The following is a 15619-nucleotide window of genomic DNA, read 5'->3' on the forward strand; positions in this document are numbered from 1 at the left end:
TGTAAAAAAAATCGTAAACGTTTACTTGAAAAAGGCTTAAAGTTGCTGCAACCAAAAGTCGGGTTTCCTCAGATTAATCCATGAGATGTTAACCGTATCTTGGTTAAACGTTCATCCTGTTTTGCGTGTTTCATCATTATTTAGTTGCTGCAACCGAAAACGGTGTTTCCTCCTTAAAAACGCAAGTGTTTCCTGAAATATTACCACTTTTGGAGTTACCTTCAACGGATTCAGTTTTAGTCTTCCTAATTTTAGAATTTAGAGATTATCTTTCAGTTATCTGTTCAGAATAATATTTACACAGTACATATATTTGCGTGGAAAATTATATATATGATGGAATTCGCTGCCTTTCAAGATTAATGTACAGAATGATAACAATGAATAGTAAGAGCTGTGAGACTGAAAATGATACAAACTTGATTTTAAAGTAAGAAATATTTATTAAAACCCAACAAATAATACCATGCAAAGATAATCAATGAAAATTTAAATATGTACAGTTAAATATTGTATATGTATCACTAAAGATAACAAAACATGGAACAAGCACCTATATGTGGTGAAGGGTGGGCTGCTTTTACAAGTGAAACTTAGAGAGTGTGTTTGAAACTGACAAAATTGGTCTCCAATACTTTTGTCCTTATTTAACTTCGACCACCTTTAGCTTAACACCTATCTTATATACATGACTGAGTAAAATCGTTCCAATGACATCATTTCGTGCCTTGGCAGTGTGAGAATGAAGGGACTGTTAGCATTACACTCCTCACCCATAAAGGAAAAAAAAAACGACTTCAAACAAGTTAAAAATAATGAACTACGAATTATAAAGATAAGAAGAGATAAATCAATTTCAATTTAATAATTTACAAACATTTATGTCTAGTATTATTTTTTTTAAAAAAGCATGAACAAAACCCTTAAAATGCGGTGTAGGATGTGGTGACCATACAATCAAGAATTCAAAAGAGCTTCTCGATATATAACATTGATTCATCTCAGGTCACCTTATTACAACCAAATCTCACATCTAAACACCTACTATAGCACGTCATGCCTAACCAACAATTTTTTTTCTTATTTACTCAAGGCTACATGTAAACAAACACTATCATTTGAAGCAAGAACAAACAATCAATTACAATTAAAAATTTCACAAAGATTATATGTTAAGCATTATTTAATTAATAAACAAAATGAAAAGCTCCATATAGGGTGGAGGGTGGGAATGACAAAACCACCGAACACCTTATAAATACCACCTGTCTACTCGCAACAATTTTCCTAGTTTAACCAAGAGTACACCTTCTCCCCATAGACGAAATAGGTGTATACAACAAAGTTTCATATGAATCAAGAAGCAATCAATTACAATTTAAATATATACAAATATTATATGTCACCATTATTTGAAATAATTAATCTCAACACCACATAGCATCCCATGTGTACCGTCAGTCGACAAGCAACGATGTTCCTAGTGATCCAAGAGTGAAACCCCTGCCCCAGATATTGATAGATTTTGATCATGTCACCCTACCTAAAAGGTTTATTAAACCAAAGTGCAGTAAATTCTTGTTGTCTCATCAACTTTTAATTATGCCCAACAATTAAGTTATGCCCATAGTATTACACATCTCTCTTATTTTCAAATAGCTGAGGGCAACTTGATGACTGACCACAGGTTTTCTTTTCTCACAGTTCATTATATGATAACTTTGCAATTAAAGGGCTATAAGGAATATATTTCAACAAAATACAATTTGTTACCCTCTCACACCCAAAAAATGTTTTAAAATTTCATTTTTCAATGCATTACTTTTTTATCAGTCACTCCCAACCTAATGAACAATGCTGAATCTACATCAGGCCTAGCAAAGAATTCCAAAGGTTTAAAAAAACTTTTTTTGAAGAAAAACATGCAGTTAGATTGTGCTTCCAAGCTTTTGTATGTTCGCCTTTACATGCTAATTCTCTTTCCTGCTATCGTATAGTAGCTGTGCTGGATTCGCTTAATGTTGCATGTTCACGTGAGACCGCTTGGGGTTAATCATCTATTGGCTAGCGACTTTTGTCACAAAGGTTACCAACTTAGCTGGTACTTTTCTGTTGTCAGTGATTTCAAAAATCTCCTTTTGTACATATGTAAATGTACAGTTACATGATCTCGGGTATTCAATATTTACACAATAAAACATACTGATGAGATGAATGAGGCTGTCCACAGAATCACCTTCCTTGACCACTTGGGACTCAGCAGCAATGGCACATGTACTTTCACTGATTATAATTATTGGGGTTGACACTGACTCTGCAATCTTCTGAAATTCGTTTGAAGACTGAAATGAATAAAAACAATACATACATACAAAATGTCATAATGCAACAGGTTTATAATGACAGGATAAGACATGTCTTTCTCTTTGCAGTGCATTACACTTGGTCCATGCGTGGACAATTGTCCTTCCCATGTACCCTATATGTGTGCATCTCTAGCTATATGACTCATTGGTGCTTTTATGGTACTTTATACCCATAGTAAGGATCTATAAAAGCAACTAAACTTTAATCATAAAATGGGATGTAGTTCTTGTTGTCATGCTGGAAGACTATAAATAAAGAATACACAAGAAAGGTTATGATTTACACACAAACGCTTTAAGTCCTTGAGGAGTTGACTACAGTGGATGCAATAAGTATATTGTAATCTTTGATAACAACAGGAGCAACACATTGGCTACAATTGTAAACATAAATCTCAGAAATATTACTTGCTAACTCATCTCACTGTAAGGAATAAGATGAGAGACAAAATCCCTTTTGTAAAGATTTAGTTTGATTTGCTTTGATAATTGCTAATGACAATTTGAGTAGACATGCTCTTAGGTGGCAGAGACCATCTGCAGACCAATGGAACAGCACATCAAGTGGCAGCCTCATCAAAATTAACATAGCTGGGCTTTCCTTTCCACCAATCAGCGTTGAAGTCTTCAACGATCAATAGATTCACAATACATTGGGATATTAAATAACTAAATAAGAGAATTAAATAAAGATGATCACTTAAGTGAGTTATATTGAGCTAAGAGCACTACAATATCGGTTGTAACCTCAAATGACATCTACTACAATAGATGTGTTCAAGTTATAAACACTTTGGTATAATATGGTATATTTTTACAGCCCTGCTGACAAAGAACACCGTACATCTACCCTATGATATATTTGTGATACTTCAATGATTTCATGTTGAAACTGTTAAATCCAATAATACTACACATGCCCTACAATGAACTTGTAAATTCAATTCTGCATCCATAAATGCATCATACTTGATTGCCCCTATAACTACAAGCATGACATGACACTTGACATGACACACGTCAGAGGCAGGTTCTGTAGAAAGTGGTGGGTGGCCACAAGAGCACCAAAAACTTGCCTGTCGTCAATGTCCTTTGAGTCTTCTGCCAGAATTTTGAAAGTAAAGAAGCCCATTTTACATGCAATTTCCTGGATACTGACTCATAATCATAGTCAGGATAATGAAATTTTAAGCATTTTCATCAGCATGTAAAGGTGGAAGTGGCTTTGGATGGTTAATCCCACCTTGAATCTACACCTGCATAAGATATGCTATTTTACTCAGAACATGAAACAGGTGATACCAAACATGCCAAGATCACAAATATTCTTTTCAACCTTTGATCTTACATTTGTGTAGGAAACGAATTCTTCTTCATTTTCCCGTAGCAGCAATGGTAGCAACTGTAATCCTGCTTTATTCTGTTCCTCTGTTCTGTCTACTTCAGAGTTTCTAATATTTCTGGAATAATAACAATGGTGTAGAACACAATATGATAGTTTGCATCATGCATAGTTTTACGTTTGATACACGATTCATGATTTTAAGAAGGGTAAACGCAATGAACATAGCAACAGGTAGGCCCACGAAATAAAGAACTGTAGTCTTTGCCTTTGTAACGTTTAGGATTTCCTCAGTCGCAACAAAAAAAGAACATTTTTGCACCCTTAAGGGACTAATATTTCATGTAAGGGATGTTAGGTTTTTTGAAAGGTTACTAGATCTGTTTGTATTTACAAGATAAAAATGAACGCAAAAGAACACTCTATTAACGCATTCCTATTTATTTACCTTTGAACGGTTCTTGGGGTCAGTGGCGGGTATAGTCTGTCCACACTAGAGTGGGGATGGTTGGGAGCGTAAAGCTTTTGAAGGGGGCATAAGGCTTATAATACCCAAGCCTCCTGTTAGGTCTACAACACTGGTAGAGGCTTAAACTGACTGAAATTAAAGTTGAAGACTTACCTGTCACACCTGTGTAGAATTTCTTTGATCTTGTCATGTTTAGGACCACTCTTGACACTCTTGAGATAGCATCTTCCCAGTAAGGTGATACTTTTGGCCAATCTAGGAAACTTTAAAGCTTTCTTGGTACAATCAATGTTCACCAAACGAGTCATCTCATTGCTAATTTCTTCTGTTAGCAGAAGGGCAGGATACTCTTGGAGTAAGTCTTTAACAAGTGGTTTATTGGTCAAATATGCCCTTCGTTGTGGATATGTTTTATCCATAAGTTTCTCGATCAAAATCAAGTTTTTGGCCCCTTTCTTAGACATCTCCTTTTTCATGGTTTCTTTATGTCTTTTCAGAGAGGTATCATCTTCAGTGGATGGTATCACTGGCAGGAAATTTAGTTCCCCTTTGCAGGGCCTCTTGAAAACATCCTTTTGTGGAATGCTCTCTTTTCTTTTAAGAGGCGCATTTTTTAATGAGAGACTTGAATCTTTCATCCTCAGTGATTTCAATTTATTGTTAAGGGCCGCAGTCCAAGCATCATAACCAGAGCCAATGCGCTCCCTTAAGTAAGGATATTTTGTTATTAGCTGTTTAGCTATTTTTCTTTTCATGTGCATATCTGGGTACTTGTTTTTTTTGTACAGAAAGTCTCCAAGATGATTGAGTAGTTCATGTTTTTGGGCCCACTGTAGTTGTTCTTCATTTTCAAGCTTGTTCTACAAAGTCATGCTAAACTTGATACAAAGTAACTGAATGTCCCAACTATTATCATCAGAACTGCCAGCTTTTTCAGTTACACTAATCATTTTGTTTGATTCTTCAGTGGTCTCTTGTTTGGTATTTGGAACATCTTCAATCACACCTGTGCAAAGTTCTGGTGGAGTCATATCTATTCCAAAATCAAGTGATCCAACTGTAAGCTCAATGGAAGCTTTATCACTCTCATCATCAGACACACAAGAACTAGATGCACTAGTTGTAGAACAATTAAAATTTACTTTGTCAGTTCCTATCAAGGGCTCTAAAGGTTGAAGAGTGCTAAGTTTAATCTTGCTCTTGTCTAAAATTTTGGTTCCAAGCTCAAGGTCAACCCATGACTTAAAATCCTCATCAAAGTACTGGAAAAATGTTTCTTCTGATGAAAATGGAACACTCATCATTATGCAGAGAGTATTGTATAATGACTCAGTGAACAGTGTTTCTTCATTTTCTAGTTCAATTACTTTCCTAGAATGACCATACTCAACAAGAATTTTCATGGTGGTGGGTAATGTTGATAAAGCTTAAAGTGGTGATAGTTTTAGCTCCAACACCTGTTTTGGGAAACAAAATAAAACACACAATTTTGAAATATACCTTGGCATACTGACACCTCATGAAATACTAGCAGAAAGTCAATTCTTAAACAAATTTCTCTAGTCAGATTTTACTTTGATTACTCCAAGCATATTCTATGTTTTAGGACCACAAAACACTGGCCAAAAACATTGTAAATGCTTAAAGGATAAAAATCTTTCAGATCTTCTATTCCTACAAAGCACAAACCTTTACTTTGTACCAGTTTGTATGACCTAACATTTTGAATATGTTGGACTGCATACTTTTCAACAATTAACCACATATCTTCTCCTTTCGCCAGCAACACCCTGATTAGACCAATGTCAAACAAATCATTCTTGTTGTCTCCATTCATAACAACTGCCATATGCTTTTGATAGTCTACACCACTAATCTTAATAGACTGACAAATTTCAAAGTCATCAACCTTTATACCTTGAATTGATGCCCAGTGAGCTATATCCTTTTCTAAGCAGCAATTTTTGGAAGCTACTTTGATTTCAAGTTCTGGCTTTAAGAAATTTTCAGCAAACAGGTAACATGCCTGCTTCATTTGAACTCTGCTGGCAACTGTTAAGCAAATGTTTTTAAAATTCTTGGAAATAGTGGCATACGATTTCACCTCTTGGTGCTTTGCTTCAAACCGCATACACCAGATTGCTTTTAATGGGCCATATTTTAGAATTTGGTCAGCATAATGCAAAAGGTAGTGTTGTTTTGGCTTTACCCTTTCGTCTGGGAATAACTCCTTAAAAAGTAAGAAGTGATCAGCTATTGTACTATCTAGAACTGCTATCATTTCAACAGAAATAACTGGAGCAAAGACCAAATCAACTATATCTTTTAGAATTAACAGCAATTCCATGTGCAGGTTATTAGGAGGAATTTTTTCCATAAGCATCAGGGGCAAATGTCTTATAAGAGTCCACATTCTAGCAGCATTTTGCTTCACATTGAAATCAGGTTTGATTACTTCAGGTTTGTTTCGTTTGTCTAAGGGTCCAAAGGGCCATTTTTGTAACTGTGAGTTTAAATATTCTACAGTCAGAAGGCCATCTGTATAAAGCGATTTCATAATGAGGGAAATTTCATAGGGCAAAACCCCTTCTAATACATCGTGCATAATATCCTGAGGACTTCCTTGCATGCAGTGAAAATATTGCAATTCATTCAAAGGGCATTCACGGCACACCCCATATACTGAACGCAGATTGGGATACTGCTTAGCAAACTCTAAATGTGTGTTGTATGTTTCTTCACTCCTTGAAACAAAATCTTCTGGCTTGAATTTACTTTGAATGTCTCGGCTGGTAGCCATACAATGTCTACAAATCCTGTGTGTATTTCCTCCACTAAAACACTCCGAAAATCCCAACATGTAATGTATTCCAAGATTATCACCAACTAGCAGTGAAACTGAACCATATATTTTTTCAGGTTCATTTGGAAGTGTGAGTCCATCTGTTTCCAGTAAATGAAGGTCAGTCAAAAGGGGCTGTAATACTCTTTGTGGTCCAAATTCTTTTAGGTCTTTCCCTTTACACAAAATTGCAAGTTGTATGACATGCAATGATGATCTTTTCTTGGGTGGGAGGTTCCCAATAACAAAATAAAAGGCAGCAAGCTTATGCTTTTGCCTATGGCAACCAAGTGGGTTAACCACTTCTACTTCGTCAAAGTAAAGAATAAGATGTAGTGACTTTGGGTTTTGGCTAAATAAAATATGTTCATTAAATGCTGAACCATCAGGTACATCTCTGTATATCCCTTTACAGGATGATTCTTTGTGACAACCTACATAATCAAATACATCTTTCTTGCTAAGTAATGCTGACAGTGTCTGCAAGATTGGGACATACTGAAAAGAACACTCCACCCTTTCCTTGTTTTTACCAAGGATATGAGTTTCAGGTTCAATTAAGTAACCACTGTCTTTCCAGTATTTTCTCCTTTTATGGGACGAGTGTAGATTTTCCTGGACAAGGTCTAGATAGTTTTGAGAAAATGCAGTTTGTACGTCTGAGATGGTAGTTTCATTTACTTCATTATTTTTCAGAATTGCGAGAACTTTCTTCTCATGGTAATCTGATTGCAGACGGGAAAGCAAAGCAAAGTGTTCACTTATGTCTTTTGATGTTGACAAAGGAAGTTGATACACCTCCTGCAATGTTAGCATAAAGTGGCCATAATGCCTTTTCAGGGATGAGGGAAAATTTTCAAAAAGTTCTGATTGATCTACAACTGGTTCATCTACTTCAGGTTGATTTGGGTTATCTTCAAATGTTTCATTCATATGATCAGTATCTGTGGTACTATGTTTCCAGCAATCTTTTAAATCTGAAAGAGTTTCATGAGCATGTTTTCTGGACAAATGTGATCTAAAAGAACTAGGGATATTGTAAGTACTGTTACAACCAACAAATGGACATTCAGATAAAGTACCATTTTGCATGTGGAGCTGAAGATGTCCAAATATCACTGTCAAGTCCATTAAAGTGCTAGAAAAACACATAGGACACTTTGTTTCACACCAATTTGTTTTCTGGGCATTGTCACCTTCAAAAAGGTGCTTGTGTACTTTTAACACATGATTTTTACAATTACCAAATTTGCTATATGTGGCCACACAACCATCAATGCCACACTGGATATGAAAATTGATTGACTGCGAATGCCGAATCTGAACATGCTTCAGAAAGGTCTCTATAGAATCAGCCTGAAAAGAAGTACAACTGGGGCAAGAAAACATGAATATTCAGTACCTTAAAATATTTCTTGGCATAAATGGCTCTTTTTGTCATATCTTCTTTTAAAATGTCTGCCCAAAGTTTGAACATCAAGTCTGTAAAAGAAGGAGGGATATACAGTATTTAGCAAATAAGGAAATATTACATGTGTCTAACAGATGCTATAGTATAATGCTATTAATGCCTGCTACATGTTCTCTTTTAGTAGTGGTTAACATTATAGACACACATTCGTTTGTAAAAGTGGGGGGAGGGAGGCATGGATGGGGACAGTGATTTGTAAAAAAACATGATGGTTGGGCCACTTAATGCCCCTCCCCCTTCGCTCTGCATTAGAGGCAAACTGATGTTTGAAATGCTTGGACGTGAATACAACACAGACATTTTATTGCATTTTTGGCCGCTCAATGCTCAAAAGCTCAAAAGCTATATGAAAAAAAAATTATTCAAATAAATGAAGCGCACTGACTGGTTCCTTGCTGAAGGTGTTGATTAGCAGACTTGATGTCAAAAAAAGTGTACGGTTTGACATATGCGTGAAGTTTAAGCTTTGATCGCATCACCTCATTACTATCCATGATATAACCACCAAAAACAATAGGTTCCATCTACTCACTTTAATGCATCTGTATGACTATGATAAACATCAGCTTTCCCCTTTCAAGTTATTGCTAATTGTTATAAATTATATGAAGCCACACCCCCTAATTAATATGCTAATTTATCAAATTTAACAGACATCAACACACTACTGTTTTTACTTAACTACACGATACCAACTTTCACTAGAATGGGAACTGTTGTCGAGGCAAAATATGTAGATTTCAGGTTTGACCCAGTGACCTCATTAATATTCATGATATAACTACCAAAACAATAATGTTCTTGCACTCACTATACATAATGCATCTACATAGTGAATGTGATGAACATCGGGCATTCCCTAGTTGAGTAATACGGAACCTATAGCTAGGCGTCACATGGGTACATATATCAATTATCATGCATCCAAACACACACAAATCTGAATGCATACTTTTCTTTTGCTTTCAGCAGCAAGGAACCCCATAGTTGTAAGCCTAAGCCTTATTTCCTTTTAAGCCTCCATCCACATTTTCTGAATTTAGAAAACAGGAGGACCTGCTTTGTTGTCAATTTTTATAAGGCCGTGGCTATTCTTACGACGAGTCGTAACAATTATTTATAAACTATTCTTACGACAAAGGCAAATTCAAGCGAAGTAAAGTAAATAAAGCAACTGCGCATGTAGTAGGGGTAACCCTAACCCTAAACATAACCCTAAACCTCAATCCTAACCCTTACCCTAACCCTAACCGGAAATTATTGTTTCTCCTCGTCGAAAAAATAGTACTCCTGGTCATGAAAATAGCAACTGCGCATGCGTAGTAGGGAATTATTCTTACGACTAGTCGTAACAATAGCCACTTTGTTTTTATAACATCAGCCTTGATCTAGTTATATATATGCACAATTACCTTTTGTTCACAAAAGTCTAATCGTATAACGCGAAAACTAAGAGGGGGTATGTGCTTACTCTGACGTGATATTGAACTATAAAAGCTACACTTAGGCCTGCTTAATTTTAGGAACAGATTAGCCTAACGTTTGTAGGCCCCTAATTGTATTATAATGTACTCTCATCGTAGTAAGCTAGCTACAGTATATACGTTTCATTGTGTAGCATATAGCCTAACAAGTAACATTGGGCTTAATATACGGGCTAAGATACTTCAGATGCTGTATACGCTCCTGCAAGCCTAACCATCTCCACAGCATCGACGAACCCGACGTGACGAATTTTACCACGAAAATACAGACTTATCAAAACTTTGAAAGAAATGCGATTCCCTTTTGTTGAGCATATCCTACTGTGTCATAAAAGAGCTAAGTTACTTGATTTAATGGGTGCAAACTGTTTAAAATTCAAGAAATTTACCTCGTTGGTAACCAAGTTTGGTGCGAATGTGGCCGTTGGCGTGTATGTCGCGATCGATGGGTTAACGAAAACCGGGTTTACGTATTCTAACGTGTGTTAACATTAATCGTATGTGCGCTTTTGTCAACGCCAAAAAAGCTTGCAGAGATGAACATTACCTGTTGGACAGAGTAACAGTAACTTTCCGGATAATCTGGTAAAACGTTTATCCGTATATTCAGTAATAGAAAAGCGTTCTGATAGATTTTCGTTTATCCAGCCAAAGTTCTCCTTTCTTACCCGTAAAAACGAGCAAACCTTGCGCTCGACGTTGGTTTTTGAATAATCGAATTGTGATATTAACTGAGAAAAATCCTCTCCCTCTGTAAACAATAATCCAAATCAAGACAAACGTTAACGATTTTTTTTTACAGTGTACATTAACCATTACATTCTGTATATCCTAAGAGTTTCATAATTATAAGATATTACAGAACAGAGGGTTGGTACGGATATATCAATATATATACATATCACTGATACCTGTTTTAGACGTTATGGTGTCATCAGTGGGATGTGCACTTTCTCGTCCCCATCTTGGACTCATCCGGATAGCATTGCCTCTAAGTTGGACGGACCTGATGTTCCTTTCTTTCAGTTCGCCTGATTCTAATTTAGACGCACTCCACTGTACTGCGATCAAAATAATAATAAAAAAGACATAAATTAAAGTAGTACTAGCCACATACTTTGTTTGATTTTTAGTGTGCTGTGCCCATCTTATAGGAACATCGCTGACCGAAAACGCGGGGTCACTTATGCGTAATATGCATTCTAAGTGGAATTGAATTCCACTTAAGTCAAATTGCATATTTACTTAAGTAAAATATATGGCCAATTTTACTTTAGTGAATTCAATTCCACTTAAGTAGAATTGAGGAGGTTATAGGGATGAATTAAAACAAACATGACACCATTTTAAAACTTGAAGCAATTGCAGTATTTCTAGAAATCCAAGGTCAGTTTCATTGTGTAAACGTTAACTTTGAAGAAATAGGTATATACCAAATTGAACCAGATGGATGCAATACGCAAGAAGCTGGTAAGGTCTCTTTACTTTCTACTTAGTATAATATTTATAGGGGGGGGGGGGGTGAGGGTGCACTCAACTTTGTATAAATCAACAATACGAAAGGTAGCGGGAGATGGAATGGGAGCTGGTTTTTTTTCTGAACCAATATACCCAGTACTTCAAGTTCTTAGTTTCCATATACTTCTTTCACCCTGTTCTACATAACCTACAATCACAAATCGGAACGAAGACACACTCAGCGGCGTAGAAAGCCAGGTAGCAGCACTGGGTCAATAACCGGTAATTCACACACCTCCATCAGAAAGAAGACACTCTCAGAGGCATAGAGCCAGGCGGCGGATCACAGGGACAATAACCGGTAATTCACCCACCTCCCTGTATATGTGCATCCTTTCACTATTCTCTACGTAAATGATGAAAATGGTAAAATACACTGTACTGTATTCCAATTTTTCCAGGGCCCCTCCATATTTGTATGGGCCCTCTAGTAGGCCGAGGTACACGGTAACCAAGTCCGACACCCCCCCCCCTCACCCCTTCACGTTCGTCTGACCTGCACATGATGCACATACTACATGATTTCACAAAAAACTGATAAGGTCATTGACGACCCGTCTCTATTTATTCATCAAATAGCCCTGGCGAGAGATTGGGGGGTCAGGGGACCGCAGTCCCGGGGCCCCGAGGTAAATTAGGGGAATGGGGAAATAATAGTGGGATAAAGATTTGATTTGGTATATTCTCATTTTCATGAAGTTTATTAAGACTAAAAAAGAGAGACTGCACGGTGATACAAACGTCCGCGGGAGCCCAACTGGGCTGCAAACTAACCTATTCTTCTTCTTCTGCTTTCCTTCAATTTGTTAGTTTCATCTGACCCAGAAGTTGGCGTTCTCACTTCCTGTAATGCGCGCTTCAATCTTTCTTTCGTTGCGTAGTCTCTGTATGTACTCTTCCATCTGCGAAAAATCTCCAATTTCTGCCTCCAAAAGTTGCCATCGTATGTAAGTTCAATGTCCCTGAGATCTATTTGGCTTAGACCAAGCTTTCTCGATAGCGGTTTCATCTCGCTTCGTTTCAGGCCACTAGCGATGCGTTGAAATAACTGTTCGAAACCTAAGAATGTGTAAAGCATTCACGCATGCATGCATGCATGAAATTAATCACCTGTATAATTATATTTGTAATATATCACATATAGGAAATAAATAGGAGAATCCACACGGGCGATAAACATGACACGCTTACGATAACTATTTTGGGATAACGCCCCCCCCCCCCCCAAGGAGTATAGGCTACTTTGTTCATAATGGAATGCAAATACGTCTACTGCGATTAGACGTGGACCATGTTACCCTATAACTTTACCGTAGTTTATTATATTATCTTAATCAATGATTTGATCAAATATATGACCAAACGGAACAAGAAGTTTGTTAATTTTGATATCTTGTAGATCAACAAGAAACAACATCAATAATTGCGTTTTAATTGACACTTTTAATTCTTGAGAAATGTCCCTTTAAACATCTAAGGTTCGTCCATTAAAGTGTCTTTACTTGCTGCATCATCATCATCATCATCATCATCATCATCATCATCATCATCATCATCATCATCATCATCATCATCATCATCACCACCATCATCATCATCATCATCATCATCATCATCATCATCATCATCATCATCATAGCAGACCCGTCAACTCTCCCGGTTTTACCGGGAGACTCCCGGTTTTTACCCGAATCTCCCGGCCTCCCGGTTTCATATTCTATTCTCCCTGTTTTTTAATGTTTCATCACTTGCGTTATTTCTGAAAATAGCCAACAGTTAGTCCTATGCTTAGTAATTCCCCACAGTAACGCTGAACAGGAAAGGCTATTCAGTGTAGTTCGCAAGAACAAGACAGACAGTCGGTCAAGTCTCAAGCTTGATGGGACTCTATCTAGCATACTAGCCATGAAGTCACAGTACCCAGAGTCTACTGTTCCCTGTTTCAAATGGAAGCCTACTAAAGAAACCCCGTAGAAAGCGAAGCGAGCTGCTGTAAACTACAACAAGAAACACTGATTGGATGATTCTCTCACTGTATTGCATAAGTAGACTATACTTATTTAGGAGTATTTATATCATTTCAGTTGAAAATTACCAACCTCCCTATTTCCCCCCTGTTCTCCCCATTTTTTGGCTCTGGAAAACGGTATTCTCACTATTTTGGGGTCAAACAGGTTGACAGGTCTGTCATAGTATAACATCACGTATAACAGATTCTCCAACGCACCTATTCTAAAATGCCGTAATGGCGTTTAGAACTTCATCACGCTTTCGTGTGTTTTTGCATTATACACGGACCAGCATCTGTGTTAATTGATTATTTACGTGCAATATGCATGTACATTCCCTCAGCGTGAGGAAATTTATTATGCATATAGTCTGATTGTATATAAACCATCCTGACGATAGGACGACAAATCATCCGGGCGATAAAATTGTTGAGAAACAAATGAAATTAAGTAATTAAAATAATTATTTACAACACTGATCTGCCATAAATAGCCTATTTGAAATATTACAGGAATGGAATTACTAGACAGATAGCCACTATATATATTTTATTGCAACGGCTCTTCAACTGCCTCAGGTACGATAACCTAAATTGAAAGTCAAGGACACAGAGAGTGTGGAGGGAGCGTAATAAATACGCACGAAGCATTGCCGTATAGCACCTTTGATATTTACATCGGTAATTGTTTTGATGTATATATTGGATGAAGACTGGCGAACTGTGAGATCTTTCTATGATACTGTACTGAGGTATACTTGACAAGCATAATTATAAATCACTCGTCTAGACTGTATTTCCATACTTAGGTATTGCTAACATATACTGCGTGACTTTGAAACTTGTGTACCAGGAGAAGGTCACATGGTATCATAATTGAATGCTTTCACCCCACTTAGAATTAATCCCACATGAGGTGGGTTAATGAAGTCGTGGCTAATATCATACATAATTAGGTTACATCCTTTAGGATACACTGAAAAGGTCTATAGCTCTACCAATCCAGTAGCCTATACGTAAACTAAACAGTGTATCTGAGTTTTAACTGTACATGCTGGGTGACTCGTTGTCATGGCGTCAGAAGTGGGATATAACTTGAGCTGTCTTCAAATTGCATCTGTTCATGAGCATACAGTTTACTATTATCTGTGTATGACTTAATGTTTAATATGAAAATGTTACTTGTTTATATCCGATCACGTTCAGGTTTATATACATCTACATCCACCATATCAGACATATGCAATGTAATTTTTATACATCATACATCATGAATGGAAGAGGTGCTATGTATGCTTACCCCCCCCCACTAAATGGAAGAGGTCTTGTGTATGTTTACCCCCCCCCCCCCAACCCAGCCGCCTCCCCATACAAAACATGTCTTTGCGCCGCTGCTTTCATTATTAATTTACTCCCTCAACAAATAATTTATACTTTATTGTCTGATCGATGTAACGTTTACCACGTTTTAGGGAAAAAAGAAAACTTCTGATACGCCCTTAATATTGGGCAGGAAACTGCGGTGTACGTGTTTTTTTTTCGGGGGGTGGGTAGGGGTGGGGTAGGGATTGGGAGAGGGAGAGGTGTTGGAAGAGGGAGAGGGTTTGGGAGAAGGGTTGGGAGAGGGGTTGGGAGAGAGGTTGGGAGAGAGGTTGGGAGAGGGAGAGGGACGGGTGGAGGGAGAGGGAGAGAAAGAGGGAAAATGAGAGTTAGTTGAAATAGCAAATGCTTTGTTATTATTATTGGTAGTAGTAGTAGTAGTAGTAGTAGTAGTAGTAGTAGTAGTAGTAGTAGTAGTAGTAGTAGTAGTAGTAGTAAACACATCTGATCTAGGCAAGGCTAATCGATCCTCCCCAAACATTGTGTAATTTTAACACAGTAATTAGTGTCCCTATATTCCTACAATAATATACAGCCTCTTATATATCTTCAACTCAGCAGGTCTGAAGGTAAGCAAAACGTGATGACCTTTAATAGTGCCTTTAAAATAGGTATACTAAGGCTATATAGTATATACTTACCTTCATCTGCCATAATGGATGTGTCTGTGTCTGTCTTCTTATATATTAGTCTCAATTAATTACCGAACGGTGGCCGAAAAATAGTACCTCATGAAACA

At 37.1% G+C, this 15619-nt stretch overlaps 2 protein-coding genes across 4 annotated transcripts; both read right to left on the reverse strand.

Moving 5' to 3' along the window:
- Positions 1–10775, reverse strand: LOC139984286 (uncharacterized). 3 transcript variants are annotated; one of them, XM_071998133.1, is made up of 5 exons: positions 10364–10775; positions 8422–8501; positions 4331–5634; positions 3715–3826; positions 1–2342 (listed from the first exon to the last, which is right to left on the reverse strand). In XM_071998133.1, exons 3-5 carry the CDS (start codon positions 4936–4938, stop codon positions 2058–2060), a joined length of 1005 nt encoding a protein of 334 aa, XP_071854234.1. In that variant the 5' UTR covers positions 4939–5634; positions 8422–8501; positions 10364–10775; the 3' UTR covers positions 1–2057. The 3 variants fall into 3 exon arrangements, 2 of the variants coding, with proteins under 2 accessions (XP_071854234.1, XP_071854233.1); XR_011799032.1 differs by having other exon boundaries at positions 4331–8501; XM_071998132.1 differs by lacking the exon at positions 10364–10775 and having other exon boundaries at positions 8422–10228.
- Positions 10776–10859: 84 nt separating this feature from the next.
- LOC139954745 (uncharacterized) lies at positions 10860–15619 on the reverse strand. The gene is made up of 3 exons (XM_071954665.1): positions 15522–15619; positions 12267–12551; positions 10860–11035 (listed from the first exon to the last, which is right to left on the reverse strand). Exons 1-3 carry the CDS (start codon positions 15532–15534, stop codon positions 10860–10862), a joined length of 474 nt encoding a protein of 157 aa, XP_071810766.1. The 5' UTR covers positions 15535–15619.

The sequence above is a fragment of the Apostichopus japonicus genome, chromosome 17, assembly GCF_037975245.1.
Source record: "Apostichopus japonicus isolate 1M-3 chromosome 17, ASM3797524v1, whole genome shotgun sequence".
NCBI classification, from domain to species: Eukaryota; Metazoa; Echinodermata; class Holothuroidea; order Aspidochirotida; family Stichopodidae; genus Apostichopus; species Apostichopus japonicus.

Bases quoted from the DNA above. Each gene is read 5' to 3' on its own strand.
- LOC139954745 (XM_071954665.1), bottom strand. The intron at 11,036-12,266 runs GTTAGTTTGCAG...TTTTGATCGCAG, and splicing joins AAGCAGAAGAAGAAGAATAG to TACAGTGGAGTGCGTCTAAA.
- LOC139984286 (XM_071998133.1), bottom strand. From the start codon at position 4,938: ATGCACATGAAAAGAAAAATAGCTAAACAGCTAATAACAAAATATCCT. The intron at 3,827-4,330 runs GTAAGTCTTCAA...TTATTATTCCAG, and splicing joins ATTCTACACAGGTGTGACAG to AAATATTAGAAACTCTGAAG. The intron at 2,343-3,714 runs GTAAGATCAAAG...TATTCATTTCAG, and splicing joins AATTCGTTTCCTACACAAAT to TCTTCAAACGAATTTCAGAA.